Source organism: Salvia hispanica, chromosome 1, assembly GCF_023119035.1.
Source record: "Salvia hispanica cultivar TCC Black 2014 chromosome 1, UniMelb_Shisp_WGS_1.0, whole genome shotgun sequence".
Taxonomy (NCBI): domain Eukaryota; kingdom Viridiplantae; phylum Streptophyta; class Magnoliopsida; order Lamiales; family Lamiaceae; genus Salvia; species Salvia hispanica.
Genome location: NC_062965.1, coordinates 9,734,300 through 9,762,101, shown reverse-complemented (window position 1 = coordinate 9,762,101; position 27,802 = coordinate 9,734,300). Strand labels below are relative to the sequence as shown.

At 32.5% G+C, this 27,802-nt stretch overlaps 2 protein-coding genes and 1 long non-coding RNA gene across 3 annotated transcripts; all 3 read right to left on the bottom strand.

The window, feature by feature from the left end:
• Nucleotides 1-6,027: 6,027 nt before the first annotated feature.
• Nucleotides 6,028-8,460, bottom strand: LOC125186702 (putative glucose-6-phosphate 1-epimerase). The gene is made up of 8 exons (XM_048083132.1): nt 8,198-8,460; nt 7,930-8,057; nt 7,550-7,624; nt 7,283-7,339; nt 7,044-7,201; nt 6,816-6,947; nt 6,501-6,603; nt 6,028-6,039 (listed from the first exon to the last, which is right to left on the bottom strand). Exons 2-8 carry the CDS (start codon nt 8,050-8,052, stop codon nt 6,028-6,030), a joined length of 660 nt encoding a protein of 219 aa, XP_047939089.1. The 5' UTR covers nt 8,053-8,057; nt 8,198-8,460.
• A 12,683-nt stretch (nt 8,461-21,143) lies between these two features.
• Nucleotides 21,144-22,382, bottom strand: LOC125202017. The gene is made up of 3 exons (XM_048100328.1): nt 22,242-22,382; nt 22,051-22,158; nt 21,144-21,396 (listed from the first exon to the last, which is right to left on the bottom strand). The coding sequence occupies exons 1-3, from the start codon at nt 22,284-22,286 to the stop codon at nt 21,217-21,219; spliced, it is 333 nt and encodes a 110-aa protein (XP_047956285.1). The 5' UTR covers nt 22,287-22,382; the 3' UTR covers nt 21,144-21,216.
• A 1,197-nt stretch (nt 22,383-23,579) lies between these two features.
• Nucleotides 23,580-24,813, bottom strand: LOC125202328. Its single transcript, XR_007173079.1, has 3 exons — nt 24,775-24,813; nt 24,318-24,383; nt 23,580-23,845 (listed from the first exon to the last, which is right to left on the bottom strand). It is a non-coding gene; the product is annotated as an uncharacterized LOC125202328 (long non-coding RNA).
• Nucleotides 24,814-27,802: the final 2,989 nt, after the last annotated feature.

Below are 27,802 nucleotides of genomic sequence, written 5' to 3'. Positions count from 1 at the left end.
TTGGATTTGGGGTTTGAACCCACAACTTCTAGGATTCATCAAAGCATATTTAACACTAAACTAAACATTGATTTTATATTGGAATCAAATTAATTATACTATATCTAAATTAATGCAAATTCCCTTTAAGTGTAAAATCAATTGTCTCACATCGAAATCACAAAGAAGGTTGGAGTTGAAAACCTATATATAAATGTTCATTCAAGCAATACAAAACTTACTCCTGGAATTTGAACGATTATATACAACAAAATATAATCCTTCACTAATTAATGGATCCAACTTTGAGTATGGATTATTGTAAAATTATTATTTTATAACAATATTTTATTTTCAAAATATATTTTCTAAATAAAAATTAATTTTTTATAATTAGAATTATTTATATACATTATATTTTTAATTGGGGCCGCGTAGCCCAACGCATCGGCGGGCTCCGCCCCTTAGATCAGGTGGGCAGTGGGACGAGTCACCCATAATGGGGACCCGTCACTATCCCCTCCCAGCTGGACAAGTCAGCCGTTGTGGATTCTCCAAAGAATAATTTTTCTCATTGACGAAGCTCAAATGAAATGAAAATACTCCTATATATACTAAACATTGGAAAACAATATTCAAACGAGTAATTTTGTACGAGGTCCTATGATAAATTAACGTCCATAAACTAAAGACAACGTTCGATATCACTCTTAAAGATTACATTAAGAAAATTGAAATCTATACTTCTAATATTTAAATTTAGACTTATAAATATTGACTTCTAGCTTTCTAGCTCTTGACGCGTCTCAATTGCATTGCTGCCAAAACAGGCATGTCCTCAGTGCTGGGTCGCGAAATCTTCCATGATAGGCCAACCAACTCTGGGTTAACGCGCAAGAGCCTCAATAGTTCTCCTTTGAGCATAATCATGGTGTGTGTTGAATACTTTTCTAAAATGGAAATAACATTATCGCTATTTTTTTCTTAATCTTACTTTGCTCTCTCTTCATTAACTCATAAAACAACACTGCATAAAATCTCGTGTCAAAAAGCAAATATTTCATTTCTATGAAGCGGAGGGAGTATCGAATATCCCCTTCCTGTAAATCTCAAAGGTTGATATCCGAAAATACTTGAATTAGTTCCACGATATAAATTTGGAACTAGGATTTAAATTGACGAAGAATTGATAAGTAAGATGATCATAGCATGTTCTTACAGATGACATAATACCTTTTACAATTGATATTTAATTTAGATGATGCCTTGCTATTCCTGTCACTCTACTTAATTGGATTTAACCTTAAATCTTTTAGTCAATTACACTCACTCATTGAGTTTAAATATTGAGTTGACAATAAATTATAACACCCTAAAACTAGGAGAGAAAACATATCACAGCCTGGGAAATTCAGAGAGCTACAAGGAGTGCTCATAATTTTACTCATTTCCCATGTTTAAGATATTCTATGATTATTAATTAATTGGATGTGTTGCTAGTACAATTCTATTAATTTCATTTTTGCAAAATGTGCCAAGAGTCCTTATATATTGTATTGTAATAAATTTCAACCGGCTATTTTTGTACAATGTAAACTTGACCAAAACATTTCTAGGGGACAACATTAACTCTGGTAGAGCTGATACATGCGTCTATAAAGTAACAATACCAGTTATCCTCATATTGATCACAACTATCCAAGATGACGTAGTATTGAGTTGCAAAAAACTACACATATTGACAAGTAAAAGTATTGTATGACCAACTCTGTAGACTAAATGTTACTTGTATAGATTAAGAAATAGAAGTCATTGAGGTATCGTACATGGTTTAATAAAGCAAAATGTATTTATCTCATTGTGATGCATTCAGTGTTATACCACACTCGAATATCATTAGTGATCCAAAAGAAGAAGTGACTTAGGATCAACACAAATTACCATTCACGATAGATTGTCCATATCTATCTAGGAGTATATTAATTACTTACTTCTACAAGCTACCGACTAAAATATCTTATGTAATCATGAGTCTATCACCTGTGTACACTATAAAAGAAATACTATTTGTTCCATTATATGTTATTTTCATGAATTTAATCATAAAAATAATGATAAATGATAAACTATGTGATAAATATTTCTACTCATAAATTGAGAAAATTAGGAATTTAGAATACAACGAAACATTATGGTAATCGCAATCAGGGGCGGTGGTAGGGATGATTGGCTGGATAGAATTACAATTGCTAGAGGAGTGGAAACAGTTTGTGGTTGTATGGAGACATATCACCTAATAAGGCTATGTGGTAAATTAAGGTCTTTAAATTAAACTCAAGATTCAACATTGCTACAAACCTAAAGAGACTTATTTATAGATTTCTCAACATACTCAGAACAGAGTACAGATAACCTTTAATAATAGATTTCTAGATTTCTAATAAATAAATAAACTTTTAAACTTACGCTTCATCCGTCCCATAAAATTAACACTTGAAACAACACAAGTTTTAATGTGCAATTTATAATATAACAGGGGAAAAGAAAAAGAAAAAGTATTAGAAGTAACGGTAGTGGAAGGAGGTTCCACGTTAATATTAGTTTTAGTTGTTTAAAAGTTTTTATTTAGACTAGTCTAATTTTAAAGTACGAAACAAAAAAAGTAAAATTAGTCTAATTAAAAATAATTTTTTACTATCTTATACTACAAGGCCCGTTCAAAAAGCCTCCCATGGATAAATAGATTCATAGTTGATATATATTCGAAACATAAAATTCATAAACGTGACATATTTATATTCATAGATTCATAGTTGATATTTGAAAAATAAAATTCGTAAGTGTGTATGTGTTTTAATTAATGTGAATTTCCAAACGAATAAATTTAGGTTATTAGTGTGTGATGTACTGGTTTATGTGTTTCTATGCGTGATATTCTACTTAAAATCAACCGAAATAAAGCTTTAAAGTATAGAATTTTTTGGTCGTTATATCAAATGATCCCATGATTAAATAAGATCGACGATGAAATTATATGAGGAAAAAGGATCGTAAATTCAGTGATGATATTACAATATTTGTGGTGGAAATATAAATAAAGGTGTAAAAAGATTACACTTTAGATCCATATAGTTAAACCTCATAAATTTTAATTATGTGTCAACAAAGAAACAAACTTAATATAAAATTCATAATTCAAATACACAAAACACATTCATTGCACCTATTTCACATGAAAATGAATGCTCATGAAGTGGATAGAAAACATGTTATGATGATCCCACCCATTTCAGTTTCTAGAGTTTTATTTCATTTAATGCTTAATATTTGTCTTTTTCTGCTGTTGTAAATTTGTTTTGGAGGTAACGGTTGTATTTTGATTAGTTTTTCTTATGATTTAGAGTTTTATACTGACCCATCATCTTTTAAGAGTCATTAATACGTTCTTCAAAATAAAAAGTAAATGTATAACTCAAAAACATAAAGAAATGCAAAATCGAATAAATAAATATAAAGAAGATTGACTTATCATTTACGGACCTCAGATTTTATTTTGCTGAGTTCATGTCAGTATTATTTTTTATTTTATGCATTATATTAAATTCTAGTATTTTAAAATTTATTTTTACCAATATTCATTCTACGAATAACACAAAAGTAAAGCTTAGTTTGTAATTTTATTTATTTATTATAGTTATACAGAAAATGAACTATTTGAGCTTTGATTTTATACTATTGTTTATAAAATTAAGGACATATATTTCATAATAATTTTAAAATATTATTTTAACTTAAATATATCAAACAAAAAAAAAAGTAGATTAAAAATAAGGATACTCATGAATAGTGCCTTCAAAACGTTTTCTATACAATAATTTAATATTTTAATGTATCATTGGATATAATTAGGTTCTTGTCTGATTATGATATTCTTGCTCTTTGCATTATGTTGAATAAAGTTCCCAAATTTCTATTTTCTTTCTTGAAAGTGGGAAACTCAAACCTTCATTTAGTTTCATAGATTTTTAAATTTTGTATTAATACTATTATTTTATCTTTGTTAATACCCCACTACTCACGACTATACTATGCAAAGTTTCATAGATTTTTACATTTGTATTAATATTATTTTATCTATAAAATTAATACTACTCACGACTATACTATGCAATCGTGTATACAATATAGTAAAATTTAGAGCAAAGGTCACTTTTGATCCTAAACATATAACTAAAATATAAATTTAGCTCAAAACATTCATTTTTTGAAAAACAAGCACATAATAAATGAAAATAAAGTGAAAAACAAGCACATAATAAATGTATTATGAAAATGTCGATGAAGTAGTCATTTTTTTACGATTCCGTAAAAAAATTAGCGGTCAATGTTAGTTGCACAATGGAATGACCGTTAATTTTTTGATGAAACTGTAAAAAAGGACCACACAGATAAGATTTCATTTGTTGAATCTATTTTCCAAAAAAGTTAATGTTTTTTACCAAATTCGTATTTTAGTCATATATTTAAAACTAAAATGGACCTTTAGTCAAATTTGTTAACTCGATCAAACAACCAAATAATTTTATTAAGATGAAAAGGAAAGGCACAAGCAACTACAAAGTTTTTATGCGTCGGTGGTAGATTTGGCTGACCTCTTTTTTTGAATTATTGCATTTATTTATATTTATCTGGTCAAATTGATGAAAAGCAAGAACAAGACATATCTCAATCGATATAATGAACTCACTTTTATGTGATGAATCTTGTGAGGTGCAGTCGGTGAATTATATAGGTTTGACCATTAATTGCATTCCTTCAACAAACATAAACTAATAATATTTCCAACTAATTTAATATCGAATTGGCCACGCACGAAACATAAAATAATAATTATTAATACAAGAAGATGATAAGTTGTCAATGATGTGAACTTTCTGCTCGGAATTGGTCTAAAAAACTTAACTTGGTGTTGGGTATCTTATGACTATTTTTGATTTTGAATGAAGTGTAAAAGAATACCAAAAGTTTTTAATCAGCGTGGGTAAAAAACCTCGTGACTATTTTGATAATTGGAATTTAAAATTTGATTAACATATGCACGCCGACACCTCAATGAGCAAATTGAATGCACTATATTGTTTTTCTTTTTTCTAATAAAAGGGAATAGAAAAATGTTTGGAATCTCTCCTAATACAATCAACCCGGACCAAACAAGTAAAGAATACCAGATAATGCAACAAAATAATAGTAATACCATAATTTATTTGGAAAATCTCAATGCGAGGAAAATCTACGAGACCAAGCTCCAAACAAACTTCCACTATAACAAATATAATGGCATACTATTTCTTAACTATCAGCCAAAACTAGGAGCTGCAACTATCCTCAACAAAACATCAAGAATGAGAGTTCTAGGTATACAGAAGAACTAAAGGAATTGGACAAACCTCAACCAAAACAATGGTTGGAACTCTAAAGTATATATGTGACAGTTTGACGGTCCAATCCTTAATCCAACTGTCTGGAACTCAGATAAATGTGCCGGGAAACTCTCTGAAAATTTTAGCCTGACCGAAAAGATTTGACCATGCGTTCATGACCTGATCGCAGACAATAAAAAGCGTTGGTGACAAATTTTATTTTTCACTCAAGGCTACGTCTTCTCATCCTCAATTCTCTCTTAAACAAAGTTTGCACTCTTTGGATTATACTCTCTTCACTCTTGTTATATGCTCTTGACATTCAATCCTAAAGTATTTATAGATGGATTGGACATTGTATAAAATAACAAATCTCACCCACAAGACTATAAGGAGGAATCCATCATACCGACAATACTAACAAACGTTTCATGCTTTCCCTTTGGCTGACTCTTAGTCAGAATCAGAGAACCATACATCAGGTAAAACTCCTAACACAACATACCGAAATTTGTGTTTATTATAGCTGATTTATCTTTCCAAAACTCAGATATTAGACCCATAGCATATTTTCCACTCAATAATCGAGCTATAGAAGAGAATAAGCTAAGAAGATTCTTTGATTGGGTTATTGTGCAATCTACAACAATATTTAGATCAAAGATTGAACATAAAAAGATAAATAATTCAAACTGTACAAACATGGTATGACTTGTTTAATTCGATACCTGCTTTGTTTCCGTATGTATTCTAGGCAGATAGATAGTTAGATAAGAATTGCACGAATAATTCAAATAGAATTCTAGCCCTCGTAGCAAATAACAATCAAAATCGACTCTATAACTCGTAGCAAACTTGATGAATATCCATGATGCTTTCATATAAGCATTAGTAATGTGATGTTTTAATCTATGTAAATGCATCAAATACATCTTTCTAAGGTAGTTTACATATGATATGAGCAAATGGCATTGTTCTAAATCAAGGTAAAACGTTGAATCTCATATAACAGAAGTAGTTAAGCTCATTAAACAACATGCAGCTGGATTAGTGCTTCCACAAACAAAAGAAGCAGCTCATGTGCCAACATACATATTTTACCTCACCTTCAAAAGTAATTGCATCAGCCTGCTCAGTATACCTTTCCCTTTGTAACAAGTTATCAAAGTAGTCCAGTGTCTCCAAGCCCTCAACACGCACTTCACTGCAAATTGAACAGCAGTTACGGCATCAAGCAATCTATTTGTAAAGACTAAAATGCACAGTTAAGTAGGTCAGGATACATAGCACAGTTCCTCATCCACGCAAATCAAACTATTATGTAAAATGCGTTGAACATAGAATTTAACAATACTAAAGCATGTGACCCATGCAAATGTGAAGAATATCTGAAAGTGATGCTAAGATGCTAAGAACCTGATATCAGAGAGGGATAGGTAACTGCATAGAGCAAATGTGAAGGAGAATGGCTTGCTATCAACGTTCCGCACTCGCGGGATCACGGTGAGCTTGCCAGCAGTCACAGAGATCCGTAGACGTAACTCAAATCTAAACGCAGCATCAGAACCAAAATCACATAAGAATTAATCAAATTACTACAGTTATTGCCTTATTGGGGTGATGGTCATTCCAATTACTACTAACCTGTGCGGCCAAGTCTTCAGATCTTCATCTGTGGATTTAAGCAGAAGATCCACCGTTGAGCGGTTATTGGCAGGAGGCAAAGGCGAAGGAGAGCTATCTACTGACCACAGTCTATTCCTCCCAATTCCAACTTGCTCCAGGGACCCAAAATTGGTAGACTGGCACACAAAAAGGAAAGGTAAGAATTCAACCAGAATCATGAGAAACTTAGTTATTTTGAAGCTAAATTAGTGAGTCACCTGTGGAAAGCAAATGGATATCCCACCCCTGATGACTTTACTAGCCTTCCAAAGAGCCTGTCAAAAAAAAACCTCATCAACTGCCATTCTACTTCACAAGAATAACATGTATATAATCAAAATTCCTGATCCCCATTTTTTCACAAACAATATGATAGTCCACTACACTATCATCCATCCAAAGATATTATACAATTCATACCATCCACCTTATCTATGATAAATGAGATCACACAAGGTAACATGTAAATAATCTGAAAACTTTACCTTATTGGTCATAAATAGCAACTCTTCTCTTCTTTCATTCTTCCATGAAACGATCTGCCCACCGTGCAAAAGCACCTGTGCAGCAACGAGTAAAATTTGACAATCATTCGTTAACACTTCTTCCAATCCACAATAATTCTTTACTCTAAGTAAGCTAAACTTAACTTAATCTATCCACAAACACGCATACAAAGAACAGCAACATACAAAAATGAAGAAAAAAAATCACACAGCATATGCACGCATAGAGATTCTAATTAACAACTTGCATTTCTAAATCCCTCAAATGCAAACCGAGAAAAAACAAATCAAAGAAAGATAAAAAAATCTCCATAACATTCGATACAACAATTTCATCAAAGCATCAAAAGCACACAAACCTCAGCCGTACAACCGGTGGGCTCCGACAATATAACCCTAGACGATCCATCGCCATCCCGAATTACATTAGCTTGCATTGCATTTGCCCCTAATTTCTCCGCTGAATTACTCGCGTCATCCATTCTAGCTGCAAAACGAAAATTAAAAAAAAAAAAATTGACAAAAAAATAAACCCAGATTCCAAAAGTTATAAATCTAATTATAAAAAAAAATCGCGATCAGCTATTCCAAATGTGGAAAGTGATAATGCGTAGCTCAAAATCGCACCTGCAAATAATCAAATTATTGTGCAGAATCACAATCTAGAAACGCCAAATTCTGATGAATGATCAACCGAATGAATTGAAAAGGAAAAGAAAATGAGAGTGAATCGGAATCACACATTTGGCAATTGGCATAAATAGAATCTGAATTAACGATCACAATAATAATAATTAAAAAATAAAAATAAAAAATATAATAAAAATCGATTTCCAGTTTGCAGAAAATGGCGACCAACTTTCATTCCGCGTCGAATAAATCATGCGATAATCTTATCATAAATGATGAGTTTGCTTTAAATATTGGGAATAATTGCTCCCAGTATTTTAAAGAATTTTCATTTAATCAGCGAATGGGCCTACGACTTTTCCACTCATTTTGGGCCTCTACGCCACGTCACCATATTTTCACACTTGGGCCTATGAGATTGCGACGCAAATATGGTTGTCAATTTTTGGGGATGCAAAAAATTTAGTAATCCATAATAACTATATAAAATACGAATTTGAGCCTCTAATATAATTATTTTTTAATATAATTTTGAATTATTAATACAATTTTTAATTTTAATGGTAGTTACAAATCTTGATTTCAGTCTCATATGTATAAATGTAATCCACAGTGTAGAAAAATTAATTATCCCAATCACGCATTTAGAAAAAAATTTCAGTATTGTGTAGAAGTATTAATTTTCCCAATCATGCATGTAGAACATTCAACGGTAAAAAAATTATTTTCATCAGTATAATGCAGTAAATGCACGTATAGTCATCAGCCGTTTAGAAATGTTTATAGTAATTAAAAAGTCTCAATCATATGATTTTTATGCAAACACTCATCCAGGCAGTTTGTGAATATATAATTGAATTTTAATTATAAAATAAATTTTTATCATTATGGTGCATTTGCACACATACAGGCACTACAAGACAAAATCTATTAATAAAAATTATTTTGTATTAATGATCATGATTTGAAATGTCAATAATTTAAAACTCATTTATTTTTAGTTTAATTTTATAGTAAATGACATTGGATTCAGATAATCATTAAGAAGGTAAAAACTTCTACCAATTTACTAAATATAAATTTTGCCACAAGAATGATTTATCGACATGAAACACGAAATTAGATTCGACTATGTTCCACAAGAGAATTGAGTTTCGTGAAAAGGCTCAAAGATTAAAATGGCTCCAACCATTCTGCAAAAGACATCTAATTTCTTCTTTTGATAGCGATTTAGCACAAATTTATGATTTATAGTGTTTAACTGTCGCGATCCCAAATATGTATTTTTCAATTCTTGAAAAATTTGATTTACATTAACATTTCTTTGTCTATTATCAAATTGAGGAAGTGAAAGATGTACCTGATCGAACTGGCGGGCGAGCAGAGCGGTAGGAATATGGTGGTCGTCTATAACGAAGATGGTACTGGTACGTAAACATTTGGAGAAGAAGATGAGACCTAGCAGTTTTTCTAGGTTAGCATGTAGTAGTAATTAATTGTGTGTAATTGTGTAATTCATGGGCTGATTATAGGGATATTTTCCTTTTTATAAATAAAATTTTATATATGTGTAATCTTGGAGGCGATTTTTAAGGCTAGATTATAGATATATTTTCTTTGTTTGAAAATAAAAACTTATATATTTGTGATATTGAAAGTGGTTTCTTATAGCTATATTTTAGATTATAGGGATATTTTCCTTTTTAGAAATAAAATTTTGTATACGTGTAATCTTGGAGGCGATTTTTAAAGCCAGATTATAAAGTTATTTTCTTATTTTGGAAATATAATTTTATACACGTGTAAAACTTATATATTTGTGATATTGGAAGCGGCTTTTTAGAACTAGATTTTAGGGATATATTTTTATATATGTATATATAGCGTCTTGTTAGGTTGAGAATTTTGGGCCTAATTGATAACTAAGATGCATTTTTAGCCACTCATTCACAATTTTCGAACGATGTCAACTACTCAGACATTATGTCAACTAGGGGGCATAATTGTCATTTCACGCGATGTCAACTACGGAGACATTATGTCAACTACGATGTTAACAGCAAACGTTATTTATGTCAACTACGATGTCAACAACGTTATTTATGTCAACTATTATGTCAATAGCAACATTCTATAAATAATTAATCTCAACAACAAATATTTTCATGTCAACAACCTATATTATTTATGTCAACAAAAATATTTTACGTATAATTCATGTCAACAACAATGTTTTACATATAATTTATGTCAACAACATTTTTCATAAAATTTATATCAACGACCTATATAATTCATGTCAACAACAAACGTTATTATGTCAACGAGCTATATAAGAAATGTCAAGAATAAACATTTTCATGGCAACAACCTATATAATTATGTCAACAGCAACGTTTTACATATAATTAATGTCAACAGCAACATTAAAAAAGGGAGATGGCAAAACCCCAACTGGTGAATATCACCAAATACCTAGAGTGCATTATGATTAAACTTATTCCCCAATCCACCTCACATCCAACACAACTGATAATCTCATCCGCCTACTAAAATTCACTGCAATTGCAAAAAAAATCAGCCAAATTTAAACATTAAAAATGAAAGCAAATCACTGTTACTAAAATTTTCTCATTACATACCACACTTACATACCACACTGCAACAAACCAAGAAATGATTTCAACAACATGTCAACCATTTTTCTTCAATTTATACTACCATCCACCTAAACAAACCAAATCAAAATTTCACCCCAATCCAAACGAAGAAATTCATGAAGGAACTGGCAGCGGAAGCGTGCGGTTTCGAATATTTAAATTTAATTATTAATCGAACAAATAAATCACATAATAATCAAATCTATTTAGCATATTATTTAGAAAAAATCTATTCGCGTAATTTTCACATGTATCATGCTCATAACTTGAATTAATCATGCTTTAAGTATAATTGAAACCTAAAACATGCTTTTCTACGGAGCAGAAATAATACCTAATTAATTCTCCAAAAAATTGACGATGGCTAGCGACTTCTCCACGTGACGCTTTGAATACTAGACCACGAATCTTCTCTCTGGTTTCCGAACTGTACTCCAATATCAGTGTGAGATGATCTCACCGGAATACTAGGACTTAAATAAAGAAGACAAAAATTCTACTCCAAGGATGAGAGGAAAAATCGTCCAACTCCTATAGGGGGGGGGGGGGACGAAATTTTTGAGAAATAAAATTGTGTTATTTCTGTCTCCTTTATTCTCCTATTTATATTAAGTTCCTTTTGGGCCCAGACATGGATCTATGGAAGGTTTTAGATATGGGCTCATCCAATTTACTTTTTACTAATTAAATTGAACCCACAATTTAATATAAGCTTTAATTGGAATATTACGAGCAGCCACTACAGAAGTAATATTGAACTCTCCCCATCCAAATCCGAAATTATAAGTAATCCGGGTTTCCGTTTTAACTTTCATTTCCCGTGCTTAAGATAAAAATGTCCATTAATTAATTAATGTCTGCTATGGACTTAATTAATTAATTTCTTATTAATTCCAAGAGTGGATTTAGCATGAAACACTTATTTATTATTCATAGAGTGATCAAACTCCAACTAGCTAGGTTCCTCATAATAATACCTTGTTTCGCGCTCCTCTTGAGGACATTATCAAACGAGACTCACCTCGCGCACGATTCAACATAATAGTGATCCTAGCACCGCTAGATATTAATCACCACTACCTAATATATCAGGATTATTGGGTTACGAAAAACTCGCACCATTTGATAAGTCAAAGTAATGCATAATCAATACCGTATGCTCAATGCTAACCTACATTGATTAAGAAACAAATATTTATCAAGACCCCGCCTTTCAGTAGATAGCACAAAGACAAGTCTTATTGTTAGATCCGTTCAGTGCTTTACCACACCAATGTCATCTTATTTCAGTAAGACTTAGAAATATACGACTGACATTGCAACCTTTCACGATGGATAGTCTAATTCCATCTAGGTCGTGAAATTCTTCTTTTTCTTTGTTTATGACTGACCGTGTTACCTTAAAGTGGACGCCGCCCACAACCGGTCTACTAAAACAAAGACTTAGACTTTGTTAAGTTAACTTATACATTTAAACATGCAATAAACATCCATTAAATGTAAAACATAACAACATTATGACAAAAAATAATCTATTTTATTCCTTGGAAAATAAAATAAGAGTTTTACAGTATTCAATCACTCGAAACGTGATTTCTAGTATACAAACTCTAACAATTCAAACCCCTACGGCAATTCCCCTCCGCATCGATCGGGCCAACACTTCCCCCTGCTCATCACGGGAGCGAGGAATCGGTCGATTCGCGCACCAGAGGCGGCGATCCTCTGGCGAAAATCGATTCGTGGCTGCAGGATTCGGTGCCTGACATTGTTAGGAAACTGAAGTAGGCGCCGCTGCTGGTGCAAATCTATTCCGGATTGAGACGGAGAAGACCGTGCCGGAGGAATGGCCGGCGGCAAGAGAGGGGTGGCGGAGCGGGGAATCGAAGTCGCCGGATGGATTGATCTTTCGTGGAGGAGTTAGAGAGAGAGTTAATTGGGGGAGGAACCGGAATTGGGGGTGACGAAGGCTTAAGGGATTGTGGTGCAGGGGAAGGGGGCGGAGTGTGACCCGCGTGCTATTTGCTGAACCCTAGTTAAAACATAAAATTACCATTGTACCCTTTCATAATTAATTAATTTAAAAATATTTTTCATGTGGTAAATTTTGGACCACTCATTTAATAAAAATGAGTGGCTGAAAATGGATCTCAATTCTCAATTAGGTTAAAAGTTCTCAATTGATCACAACCCTATATATATATATATGTAGGGATGTATTCATATCGTAATGCTAAATAGTACTAAAACACAAAACTAATATAGGCTTCACGATTTTGTGCATCTAATGTCCTGTATTTTGCCACGTGGAATTGATGAAAATTATTAAAAAAATCATAAAGGGCATATATGAGAGTACAAATGGGACGGTTATATGCATATTCCTTAAATCTCTCATTCTTTAATCCATGACGTGATTTTGTTTTTATTTAATTTCAAAATTATTTACCTTAATTAACTTATTCACGTAATTTTAACATTTGAAATGCATATTCCAACATAGAATTTCTTTTGTTTAGCAGTTCTTATCGTATAAAAATGAATTATACACACTTATAAAAATCTACATTACTCACTAAGAGACATACATTAAACCACTATATTCATACTTTAAAAAAATAAATTCAACTATATTAAGTCACACACGAACTTTGATGTCTGGGTTGGTACTATGCCCTAGCCCCCAGGGGATTGGAACTAATTTCGGGCAATTGGGGTCCTCTACGGAGAGTTGTGAGTACTATATAATGTATATCTTGCGTTTGAATAATGTAGATAATACGTTGTTATATTTTGCATGGGTAGCTCGAAAATTCATACTGATTCTAATGTATTAATATAGTCGTTTAATGTATATGTATCTTATTGAGTAATGTAGATTTTTATTTGTTCCCTAAGGGTCGGAAGTTAAATCCATTCCCCAAGGGTTTAACGCAATGTTTCACTAAGGACAGGGTGTTAGAACCATTCCTCTATGGTCAAATTATCCATTGGGGCTAGGAGATAGTACTCATAACTCTCCGTAGGGGACCCCAATTGCCCGAAATTAGTTCCAATCCCCTAGGGTTAAGCTATCCATGGGGCTATAGGGCATAGTACCAACCCAGACATCAAAGTTCGTGTTTGACTTAATGTAGTTGAATTAACTTTTTTCAATGTACAATTATAATGGCTTAATGTATATGTCTCTTACTGAGTAATGTAGATTTTTATTTGTTCTCTAAGGACCGAAAGTTAAATCCATTTTCCAAGGATTTAGCAGTCCATAGGGCTAGGGTGTAGTACCGACTCAGTAACAGAACGCTCTAAGGGCAGGGAGTTACCCTACAAAAAATTGTTAGTTTACTGACGGAATTAGCGACGAAAAATTTTCGCTACGAATTAGCGACAGAATCACCAACGGAGTTTTCCGTCGCTAATTTTTTTCCTTTTTAATTATTGTATTTTTCGTCGGTAAAAAAAAATTACCAACGAGGTTTTTACCGACGGATTGTAGGGACATTTCCATCGGTAAAACCCTCGTCGGTAAACTTTTTACCAACTGAATTACCGACGGAAAATACATTAATTAAAAAGGAAAAAAATGAGCGATGGAAAATTCTGTCGGTAATACCGTCGCTAATTCGTAGCGAAAATTTTTCATCGCTAATTCCATCGGTAAACTGACATTTTTTTGTAGTGTTAGAGTCATTTCTCTAGTGTTAACTTATCCATTGGGCTAAGGTATAGTACTGACAACTTCTTGTAGGTAAGCTCAGTGGCCCGAACTTAGTTCCCATCCCCTAGGGTTATGCTATCCCTGGGGCTAGGGCAGAGTACCAACCCAAACTTCAAAGCTCTTGTTTTACTTAGTGTTTGTTGAATTCATACTGATCGTAATGTACAAATATATTCGTTTAATGTCTATGTCTCTTACATTATTTCATGCAAAAAAAATCCGAACTTTCAACTTTAGTCCAAATTTGGTATTTTCCACGAACTTTAAAATTAGTCTAAAATATCACAAACTTTGCTCTTTGTTTGGTATTTCCCACGGTATGTCTATCACCATATTTGACTAACTTACGAGAAATTTTTAACATACTAGACACAATTAAATCAAAATGGTTTTCTATGTGACTTTTTATTCTACTTGTTATGATCTTAAAAAGTCGTTTAAAATATCATAAAACGTATCACATTGTCCACAAAATAAAATTTTGATGAAATCTCTTATTTGGGTTAGTTAGGAAAAAATACCAAACAAAGTGTAAAGTTTGTGATATTTTAAAGTTCATGAGAAATACCAAATTTTAGCCAAAATTCATGGTTTTAGACTTTTAGGAACCAATATCCCAATAAAAAAATATATTTCAATTTTAAAAAGAAATGTAATTATCTAACTCACATGAACTAGTTTTTCACTCTTTCTATCATCTACTAATTTTAAAATAGAGCCAAAGGAACTTTAAGTTATCATCGAATTCTACGGGTTTTGATCTATGCAAATATTAATCTTAATACAAAAATGCAAAAACAATCATACGGAAATCATATTTAGGTAATTGCTAGTGTATTTATAGGTCATTATAGAAAGGATGACCTAAAATAATCTTAACATGACCTCAAACCCAAAATTTATAATATAAACTTACAACTGCTTAATAATGACCCTCCATGTTTTTGATTAATTATTGACCATTAGATTGCCCAATCTCATGGTCATGATTTGGTATGGATTTTGTATTGAGGGTTATAATCAATGCCGAACTAATTTTAAAGACCAAATTGTTGAACCCCCATGGTTAGCTTGTTTTAGGTCATTGTAAGACATTGTTAGTTTGTTTTAGGTCATGCTTAGTTTGTTTTATGTCATTTTGTAAAATTCGGATATGAAAAATACGGATGCCATTTTTAGATAATTTTAGGTTATGCTTACTATGGAATGTGATCAAATGAAAACTCTAAATATTGTACAAACTCAAAACTATGATCTGGACCATTGAAAAATGTCAACAGATCACAAAAAGGCATCAACAGAAAAATACAACAGAAGTTCAACAGAAAAATAATTTAAATTGAAATAGTTAAATGATTTAAAGTTCACAGAGCTGGCTGATTTAATTTTAATTCAAAAAGAGAGAAAAGAAGAGACGAGTCACAATGGGCCGCTTATTTTAAGTCCACTAAAAATTGGACTCTGCATCCATTAAATAGATCTCATCCGATTACTTGATTATCAAGTTACCTGCCCTAAATCAGAACGTGAAGAAAGCTGTGAGCGCCAAAAATATCTGATTGAAGGTACTAACTATCATGTGAATTTTTGTGTCACTTCTTTGCTAAAGATATACCACCATCCATGAATTTTGGGGATTCATAATTTTGATGCTGGTTTTCAGAAGTTGGTATGACATGTCGAAACAAACACTTTTTGCCTTGAAAATTAAAGCTCCTTTCCGGCGGCGGTGGCATCCGATCTGTGACAACACTAATAGCTGGCAGTGCTGCCATGCCGCGTGTAACCGATTTGTTGGATAAATGGTGTGACGAGCACGGAACATATGCTTCCGAGCATGAAAAGCAAGAACTCATGCCCTATCCGATAGATCGCAGTTATGCGTTTGTGGTTGGTCTTAATCGGTATGATGACGACAATCCCAATTATTATGAGGATAAAAATACTCATTCTCTTTTCTTTGGAGTTTCCACATTTCGATTCGACCCAAAGATATTGGCTTCGCAACAAGTCATTTGCTGTGACTCACTCTCTGAATGGAACACACTTTTCCACAACTTTATCCAAACCAACACACTGGTAAATAATGTGAATCTTTATGTTTATGCTTTATTGCTGCTTAACTATGTTGTGATTAGGTGGTTGTGGAGTTTGGTGTTTCATGGCTGAGGCCTATTTTGGGCGAGATAGCCGAGAAGACACCCGATGCTATATTCATCAAGGTGGATGTGGATGAGGATGACTATAATGTATGTAGTTGTGCTTTCCATTCATGTTGTTTGATCGATCAGGATTGTATCTCTAACTTTGTACAATGGGTGCAGAATCCACTCAAGGAGTACAAAGTCGACACATTACCCTTCTTGGTGTTCTTCAAACAAGGGAAGGTGATTGACAAGGTTGGGAATAACAAGGAAGAACTTGCGGCTAAAGTCACCATGCATCGCACTACTTCTGCTTGATTATCATCACTATGTAGTTGTATGTTTTGGAGTAATATTTAACTCTTTCATCCAACTATGTTTGGTTAGTATACTACAAAAAACTGTCGGTTTACTAGCGAAAAATTTTGTTACTAATTCTCATAATTCCGCTAGTAAAATGGGTTAGCGGCGGATTAGCAACATATCTACACTGCTTGTAAATTCCTTGTTGCTAAAATTTAGCAACTACCAACATTGTGCTACTATTGGTTTAGTAACGAATTAGTAGCAGAAGGTGTCTGTTGATAATTGTTGGCATCAAAAGGGGATCGAAAAATTTAGCAACAAACTTAGTGTGTTGCAAATTGTTAGCAACGAATTAGCAATGCACCAGATCCGTTCCTAATTGTTGGCATCAAAAAGGGATCGAAAACGTTAGCAACAAACTTAGTGTGTTGCAAATTGTTAGCAACGAATTAGCAATGTACCAAATTCGTTCCTAAATTGTTGGCATCAAAAAGAGATCGAAAACGTTAGCAACAAACTTAGTCTGTTACAAATTGTTAGTAACGAATTAGCAGTGTACCAAATTTGCTTGTAACTTGTTGGAATCAAAAAAGGATCGAAAATATTAGCAACAAACTTAATCTGTTACAAATTATTAGCAACGTATATTCCAATCATTTATGATATGTATCATACTTATCTAATCTTAGTTACCATCTATGTCTTTTCATTACTATGTTTTACTACTATTTCTCTCTTCTCATTTATGTGCCGATTTGTTGTAAATCTTGGAAATAGTGTTGTTTGTGAAGTGAGGATATCTCTAATCTCTAAATACTTGCGCCACATTTTTGGCATGGTTATTTAGGAGATTTTAAAAGTGATAACAAAAACAGAGCAACATAATGAGAAAACAAAGAAATAAATCAAACAGCTAAACAAAAACAAAGTGATATGTATCATGTTTATCTAATGTTAGTTACCATCTATCACTTGTCATTAGTATTTTTAATTTTGAATATCCATGTGAAACCTATGAGATTTTTGCCAAAGATAGTGTGGTCAGAATCCATGTTTTGTTCCTTAGGAGGGCAAGGAACTCCTCATGCATAGCATATCAGCTTTCCACATTGGTATTAAAATCTTGGTAGGAGATGAGGGGTGATGAAGAGGAACTCTCAGGATTAGAATTTGTGTTACTGCCACTTTCAGGAATGGACAAGAGAGCACACATCTTGAACGGTCCACAGCTCTATCCTGGAGGAGATTGACACCATTATGGAGTATATGGAGTATCTGATCCAAGCTGATCACAACATGTTTTCATTTTGGAATAGGAAATCTTTCCTGAGAGTCTAGATTTGTACTTATATTGCATCCTTTTTACTAAACTTTTTTGAATGAAAATATGAAATCCCTAAGGGTGTGTTTGGGAACATGGTTCCAAAATTTTCAATTTCATGATTTGAATTCTATATCAAAATAGAAAATTGAAATTCCAAATAGTTATAGAGAGCTTCATATTATTATTATTTTACCAAATATCGAATACAACAAATGATTAATAGTTTATTTTTAACGATAAATTAACGATGAAGATCATTGTGACAATTGCAGTGCAACAACGACATACGATAAAAAAATGTTGTACACTACATGATAAGAGTTTCATCATTAAAAAAATAAGCTTAGTATATTCCCAAGTGAGGTCATAATTAATTTCACTTTCACCAAATAATAAATTTAACATTAAATTTATAAATCTAGGATAACCAAATAAGATCTTTGCCCATGCTATGCAAAGAGAACCATTGACTACGTTTATGAGAGATTATGGCTTTTATCATCGTTCTATTCAAATTTATTTAAAATAATATTATATAATAAGAATACATACACTAACTCGGGATTAATTATTCATATTAATTGATTAATAATTGAAAATGCTAAATAAATTAAAAATTCAAGTGAAACCCTACACACAAGAAATTAAAATTGAAGGAAAACAACAAACAACTAAAATTAGTCGTAGTTAGCAATTAAATAATGAGTTAGCAATTGATCATTCTCACGTAGTTTAATTTATAAATATTATATATGAGTTAAATGTACACATGCAAATGTCAATGTGATATCGATTACAAGGAATGGAAAGGATGGTGATTGGATCCAACTAATTGTTGATTTCTTGGCCTACTGCATTATCTTTGATTTAGTTTTTAAATTAAGAAAGTTAGGATTTCATAGGAATTAAATAAATTAGGGATTGATTGAATAATTGAATTAATTAGAGCAAATTGGGTGGAATTATTGTCTACTTCACTCTTATATATTCCATAGGGGAGTTTGAAGAATGTATCCAGAGAGATCAAAGCTATTAGGCGGTGAAAACCGAGCCTTGGTGAGAGGATTATTATCTATTTTATTTTCAATTTCTGTTGATTCTTGTTTATAAAAACTTGAGATTTATTTTATGTTCTTTTATTTTTGAGTTATTTATCCATTGATTCTTACTGCCTTATCACTCCATAACACAATGCTAGTGAAACATGATACTAAAATGATGATAGAAAAGACGAGGCTTCAGATTAGTTCACTAAAAATACGTTTTAGTTCATAACATGAATTTGAAAATACGGAATAATATGATGATTTTTATTTGAAACTCTGACATTAATTTTAGTTTGCGGCCTCTTTTTATAAATGGCAAATTGTATATTTATTCAAATAAAATGCCTAAATAACTTTTTCAAAACTCGCCTGATAGATTATTAGTTAACTTGTTTTCATATGATATATTCAAATTCCAACATTTTAGTCTTCAATTTTGAGGGTTAAAATTTCATGGTTGAAGATTATACCTCTTCTTACCTACCGATAATAAGGAGTTTCATCTATGGTCCTCCTTAGGAGTAAGCATTCTGTTTTCGATTTGATTTTTTTTTTCAAACGGAAGCATGAAAACCTTTTTTTTTTTGAATTTGAAAATGTACTGGTCGAATTCACTGAAAATATAACTACAAAATCTGAAAACACAACTACAAAAAACAAAACTAAACAGAAATTGTATGAAATTTCAAAAATCCAAAAAGCCTAAAAACTGAAAAATAAATACACACAAATATTCAATCCACTAACATCAAATGTCATCCAAAATAAAGTTTCATGATATCTAATAAATCCACTCCAAGCCTTCAATATTTCCAGCTTCCAAGTAGTTTGAAGACGTGTATTTACTAGTTTGTAAATTTAAAATAAGTACATAGTAATCAACAATGAGCATGAAATAAACATTTATCTTACCAAACGAATAAGCACCAAATATACTTAGTATTCCAGAATCCTAAACATTGGAATACAGTGGGGAGTTGGTGAGTTGGAATCTTGGAGACAATTCAGATTTCAGAAGTAGAGAATGGAGAAGCTGAAACCTTTTCTTCTACTCTTAGGGTTTGAGCCTTTCACTGCATTTGTCAGCATCAACAGAGATCATGCTCCCTTTAAACACAGTTACCGTCGTATTTGATGGAACAAAATTGTATCTTTCACAAGATCATCCTGCTCACCGAATGCTGCAACATTCTCAACAAACTCGACATGCTTGCCCAATCTATCTGGTCCACCAGATACAGATAATCCAAATAACCACCAAACTGGTGTGTTATATAATTTTCATGTGCTCCAAGAAGACCTTAACAAGAATTATATATAGACGGGCCAGCCACTACATACCAACGAGACACAGAGGGAATGGAATGGGCTCTATATCAACAATATGATCGATCACCAGAAGAAGAGAGAAGTGATATAAACAACAACAGACACTTGAAGACATGAAATTTGCACATATCCTCGAATCTTCAGCAGCAACTGCTGTAACCTCCAAATTCAAGAGATCATATTCTTTAGCAGAACAAACTTATCTCCTACGAATTTTGATCTCAGTGTTGCTCGATCGTAGATATCCTATCAGACAAATATAATATGTATGTTCAATCGGAGATTTCCTAATTTCACTGATTGTATTGTCTTCTGGGAATTGTTCCTGATGCATCGGATTAATAGTACATGTTCAATCAAATACGGGAAACAAACTACACAACAAGCAAGTTCTCTAACAGTTTGTGTTCATATGCTCAGAGTGGAATATTTATTGCGAATCTAGAATGTGTCCTGTTTGTACATTCCATTGCATGGTGAGAAAAGTAATCAAGATTGTTGAAGCAAAGTTTCCAAATACAAATTCACTAAGTATCTTCCAGTTGATAACACATCAAGCCGTTTCTCACTAGGTTCGTATTTCCCTTTCCTGAGCTGATAACGATGAGTTACAGCTGATATGGTATATGTCTGACCTTCTATTGTCACACTCTCACCACACTGCAGATTCTGCCACACTCAAATATACAAAGTCAATTTGTATGAGCAAGATCTCAGAGTTCCATTTCCAAATATTAAAAGCATAACAAATAGTAATGGTTCAAACAGTAACAAATTCGAATTCAGAGTAGATAATGTATTTTTAAATTGATTTAAAATATCAGAAACTTCACATTCCGTGTGTTATAACCCAACCCGACCCAAAGAGATTTTTCAACGAAAACTTATTCTACATGGGCAATCATGAAACGTTTATGATATTTTAGACTAGTTGTGCCAGGTACAGAAATAACACAGAATGTAAAGTTTGTACTCCATCCGTCCCAACTAAGTTGAGTCGTATTCCACTTTGGGATGTCTCGACTAAGTTGAGCCATTTCTTTTTTTAACAAAAGATAAAACATTCAATCACTCTTACTTTATTCCACTATCTATTTTACTCTCTCTTTATTTTTCCTACTTTATTCCTCTTTCCTACTTTTCAACACAATTTCTTAATCCATGTGCCCAAAAGTCATGTCTCAACTTAGTAATTTTTAAAATTTTAAACCAATTTGAAAGTTCAGGAAATACCATAATTAGGTCAAAAGTTATGGCTTTTAAGAGACCAATATTCAAGTAGAAATTGAATTGAATGCAACATTAAGAAAATGAATAACTCACAGGAGGAAAACAGCGAACGCCAAGGCTTTTTGGCGGAGGAGTGATAACAATAACTTTGTAAGGAGAATTGTTCTCTTTCTCTCTCTTCCTGCACAGAACTCGTGGTGTCTGCCATTTACAAGTTACAACCACAAACAATTCATCAACACAAACACCCTTAATTAATAACCAAATTGATTTGAATTTATTACCGATTGTAGCTTTTGCATTGCAGGAGAGCTGGACACAGTCACCATTGTTCTTCACTGCCTTTCTTTGTGCAATTTTGGTGTGTAAGTGTGAGATAGTCAGATAACGATATTTGTTGTTTCAATTTGCAAGTGGTTACAAAATTCTAACGTGTCAAAAAACTGTCAAAACTTGCAACATGATTTCTGTGGTCGAAGAGAAAATCACTTTTTCTAAAAAACATTTATTTAAAATAGAATTAATAATGGTCTCTTATTTTTTATTTTGAACCTGACTTTTTACACGGACACTAACCCTTTGGCAAACGAAAATTGACCATTCTATTTCAACGATAAAATGAAAAGTAATGTAGTTTAATTGTTGAAAAATTAAAACTTACACAGACCATCTTTTATAAAGTAATAATCGTGACACTACACAATGAAATTACTGAAGAAATATTTCATTCATCCATTTTAGAAAACGTTTCATTTTTAATGGAACAACTCAAAAAGAAAATATTTACTTTTAATAGAACAGTATTATTTAAGACAATTTAATAAATATCAAACATTTTCAATTTCGTCCTATCATTTTTATGTTAAACTTAAGACAATCAAATAATATCATTCATTTAATAAATATTCTTAACATTTTAACAACAAATGTCCCAACTTAAAGAAATGGCAGAGAAATATCTAGCAAATGTCCCAACTTAAAGAAATTGGCAGATGAATTCTTCTTTCCACTCTATGGGGTATTTACATCGTGCATACAAAAAGTTTCACTAATGCTTCAAATTAGTATAAAAAAGTTTTAAATTTGCATATATTATACATAAAATTTAATTAGTCTCCCAAATTTATACATTCCGTCTAAATTGTCTAACACCGTTACTTTTCATATGCCTTGCATTAATGCAAAACATCCATTACATTTCTTAGTTGACGTCGAAAACTAAAGTTTGCTTAATGAAAAATGATCGAGTCGAGTGCTTCCAAATTGTGCTCTTCTGATTTGGTATACATTGGTCATCTATAAGTTTTCATAGTTTCCTTCTTAATTTGTCGTTTTAATTTATTAAAATTTGACTACAGGTGGATGAAATCTTGAATCAAAGTGACCTTGTATTTGGGGCTAAACAATCGAGCATGAGGAAAGTCAGAAGTCAGATACAAGACATTACCAGTGTAACGACCCACCCATCTAGGGTATAATAAATGCGGCGATCGTTATCTAAACAGACTTAAATGCATCAAAGATCATAGGCTAGGGTTCCATTTGAAAAGAGATTTTCACCAAAGCATTTAATGAACAATTTAATAGGAAAAGAATTTATGCTTTAGCAAAGAAATCCAAAAAAAAAAAAAAAGGCTATCACCATAAATGCTCCAAAGCAGCAAAGGTTCCAAAATATTTCCAAGTGTTCTATACCCAAAATATACCCACGAAATAACAGTATTTATCCCAACAAAAGATCATAAGTTTTCATAAAAATAGCATAGCATAGCGGAAGCGACCAAGAAAGAAGTGAGGCTATGTATGAAGACACAACGACACCTTAAGTACCAACAGATCATTCTATTATTCTCTACTCAACACCGCCGCCCGCTCGTCACCACTCAACCTGCACATAAGGAAAACACATGCAGGGCTGAGTACGATAAACATACTCAATGGGCTCATTGCCGAAAACAGTTTTTTATCACAATTATAGTTATCATGCCATTTTCAAGTGTCCATCGAGGTTTTAACTTTAGAAAGACCCGAGGCACCAAAATATCTTCTTTCTCAATATCACGGTCGCGCAACCATTTTTCTCATAGACGTTTACCATATCCTCATTCTACATGACAAGGAATGCGGCCGCAATCCAGGTCACTAGACCGGCCGACCCGTACGCCAGCACTCGGTCTAACATTGGTGTACACTAACCCAAGTAGAGTTTGCGGCTCTACGAGGATCCGAATTCGATTAAATCAATAGTGGCATAGCCACGAGGGATAGGCACGACAAAACAAATCAAGGCATGATAGCACATCTTTCATTCTCATCAATATCATTTTAGGACAATGTCCTTATTTTAAAAGAAAACCCACCTCGTAGGTTTAGCTCGATAGAATTCTCTTCTCCTCGTTTATCACGCTGAGAGCGCGAAATATCACCTTTAAATTAGGCGTATCACAAATCAGTTTCAATCATGGATTTCAATATTATGCATGATCTCACGTTTTCCCTTTTCCCCTTGATTATTTTCAAATTCATCAATATCAAAATCAAAGTATGATTAACATACCATTTATATTCAAATAATCATTCCAAGATCACCAACAATTCGTATCACACATGAGTGTTCCACACACACAACACATGCACACGATCACCACACATGTGCACGCCGATCGAGGCGTGCACACACACACACGTGATCACGCACACACACACGTGTATCCCCAAAATTCACCGATTAAAACCCCTTTCGCTCGTTCTAGATGCATGTGGATTCAAGAATACCGTTTAATCGGTAGAAGAAGAGAAGATCAATAATTAAAGTACCTTTTCCAAAAGAACGAACGGTAGAAACAAGGAATTAGTTTTGATTCTTCAATAATCTCTTGAATTTCACTTGAATTCTTCTCAATTGATGAAGAAATCTTGAAGAAAACTTGAAGAAAACTTGGAGAGAGTGGGGAAGAGAAGTTTCGAAACTTATGGGGGAGTGGGCGCCGGTTTTGTGTTCTCTAGGGTTTAGGTTTCTTCTCCTATTTATAGAGTCACCAATAATAATATCCAAATAATTAAATAAATAAAGATTTGGATGATTTGGTAGAGAATATGGGGGAGTGGCGTTAAGTTTGTTGAGAAGTGGGAGGATTTTCGAAAATTAGGCATAAATAAATAGCCTATGATTTAATTTGAATATTTCACGGAGCAGAATAATATATCACGGAGCAAGAATAATTATTTAAACTCCCCAAATAAAAGGAAAAGTGGCGTGTATTTTTGACTTCTCCAAAGGGATTTAAAATCAAATCCTAATTTAATTAGGATATGGTAAGATCTTCTTAGATATGGCAAGATATGCTAGAATATTTTAGCACATTTATATTTATTCATGGAATAGAATAAATAAGAGATCGAATAAATAAATAATTCCCTCTTCTCCAAAAATATGAGATTTTCGAAAATCTCATGGAATAAATCATAGTGGAGTTCGAAAATTCCATGTAGGAATTATAGAGTATTTGGACTTTGGATTTAATTTGGATAACTATCCCAAACAAATAATTAAATCCAAGAATAATATTATTTCTTCTCCAATAAGGATAGTGGCCGAAAATTCCACATGATTTAAATAAATGCTCCTATTATTTTTCTCACTCCTCCCTTAGCAAAGTAAATAATAATTTCCCCACAATTATATTTCTCCGCATCAAAATATTCGCATATTCCAAATCAATCATCTCTTCACTTTCACTTCATTTTCTCATCGTATTGACCTTTCAACGGCCACATCATTTTTCCACATCTTTGACTATTCAATAGCCACGTCAACATTTCAACAAGTTGACTATTCAACTCAATCTCCATTCTCATACGCAATTAGGTCACAAAGACACTATGCAATTAATCACTCATCAAATAATTCACATATCATAGCATTTAAGGCATTTAATGCAAAAATTTTATAACCCGAAAATTAGGATTTGAAAAAGTGGGGCGTTACAACCAGGCTAGAAAATCCCCTTGTTTTCCGGCTTCTTCGTCAATCCACTTTGTTGATGAGTTGTCTTCAGATCTCCGCCAAGTTTTAAAGGTACCGCGGTTAAAATTGACAAAGACTAAGAAAATAAAATCCCTGTTCGAGAAAATTTGAGATCAGAAGTTAAAAGCAGGAAGATTATCATCCTTTGAACTTCTTTGTGACAGCCTATTATTTTTTGTCTGCATATGAAAAGTAACGGTGTTAAAGAATTTAGACGGAATGTATCAAATTGGAACAGTAATTAATTTTTTTTATGATATATACAAACTTAAAAACTTTTTTTACTAATTTAAAACATTAAACATTAGTGAAACTTTTAGTACACTTATTTTGTGGAATAAATTATCATGGAATGGTATCTTCTAATCCATAATTTCTCTTATCTTGCTCTTTCTTATTTCTTGACTCACCAATTGTATTAGAATATCATATAAACGAGTATAAGAGATGGGAGGACTTTTTTGTACCAAATGTATTTATGTCTAAACTCATTGTTAGTCCTTCTATTTTGATCTAAAGCCTATCTTTTTATTTGATTCAAAAAAATAAGTTCTCTTATTTAGCGTTATTGCTTAACTTTATGTTTAAAGCTTTATTGTTAAATGTAGTAATAGTGGTTGTTCAGTTAGATAAAATAATAGCCTAGAATAGATTAAGATGGACTTTGTCTAAGATTAAATTAATATTGCATTTTATGTAGTAATTGTTTAGTTTGTTAGATTATGTTTAAAATAATTTTGGTAGTGTTTGGTACATAAGACTAAAATAAGATTAATTACATTTATCTCATTTCAGTAGGAAAAAAATATTAAATTTGATTAATCATTATTTAAACTTATTTATTTGAATAAAATAAAATATTATTATTTATCTTTTTATGACTTAAGAGTGACCACAACGGGTGAGCCGCGGCGTCTATTGCAAGTGGCGGATGAGCCGCGGCAGGGTCGGAGCGGAGGCAGGGTCCGCCGTTCCCATTTTTTATTTTTTATTTTTATTAATTAATATTGTGATAAATAATGGACACTCCACTCTAACTATATACGACTGTTAATTTAATTTTGTTGCTTGCAGTTTCAGCAAAGCAAAAAAATTGAAAGAATTCCAAAAACTGCTTCACAAAATATCGACGAACAAAATGAAAAATATCAAGCTCCTATTGAGGCAAAATAAAAAAACAAAATCAAGCAGTCAGAATTTCAATTCCAAAAGCATATCCTATAAATTCGATTTTATTTAATGGGCACCTTAATTTCTACAAATTCAAAGCATAGATGAGCAAAACCCATTTTTGAAGAAATAAAATCAATAAAAAAACGAGTAAAGGAGACGTTGTGTTAGAATGAGAAGGGGGAGCAAGAGAAAGAAGAACAGAGGGCGGCGTCGGCAGTAAAAGGCGGCAGACAAAAATAATCAGAGGCTATGGGACAGACCCCTATTTCACTAACTTTTTTCCACCGACTTCACTTAACATTTCTTAAAACTCATGTCACCAAGAAATGAGACTCCTAACGGCGGACGAAAGAAGTATATTACTCTTTCTATCTTAATAAATACCACACTTTCTTTTTAACTTGTCCCACAAAAAATATAACATTTCCTTATTTGGAAAAAAAATTCTCTCACACTAATATAAATATATTATTTTCTCTTTCTACTTAACACTAAACAATATATCCTAAAATCTCATGTCATTCCTCAAGTGTACCATCTATTATGGGACTGAGTAAAATTTAAATTATTAAATGTGAAGGTGATCTATGCTTTTTTAATCATTTGTGTATATACATTGACCACTCATTTTATTTTTAAATCGGT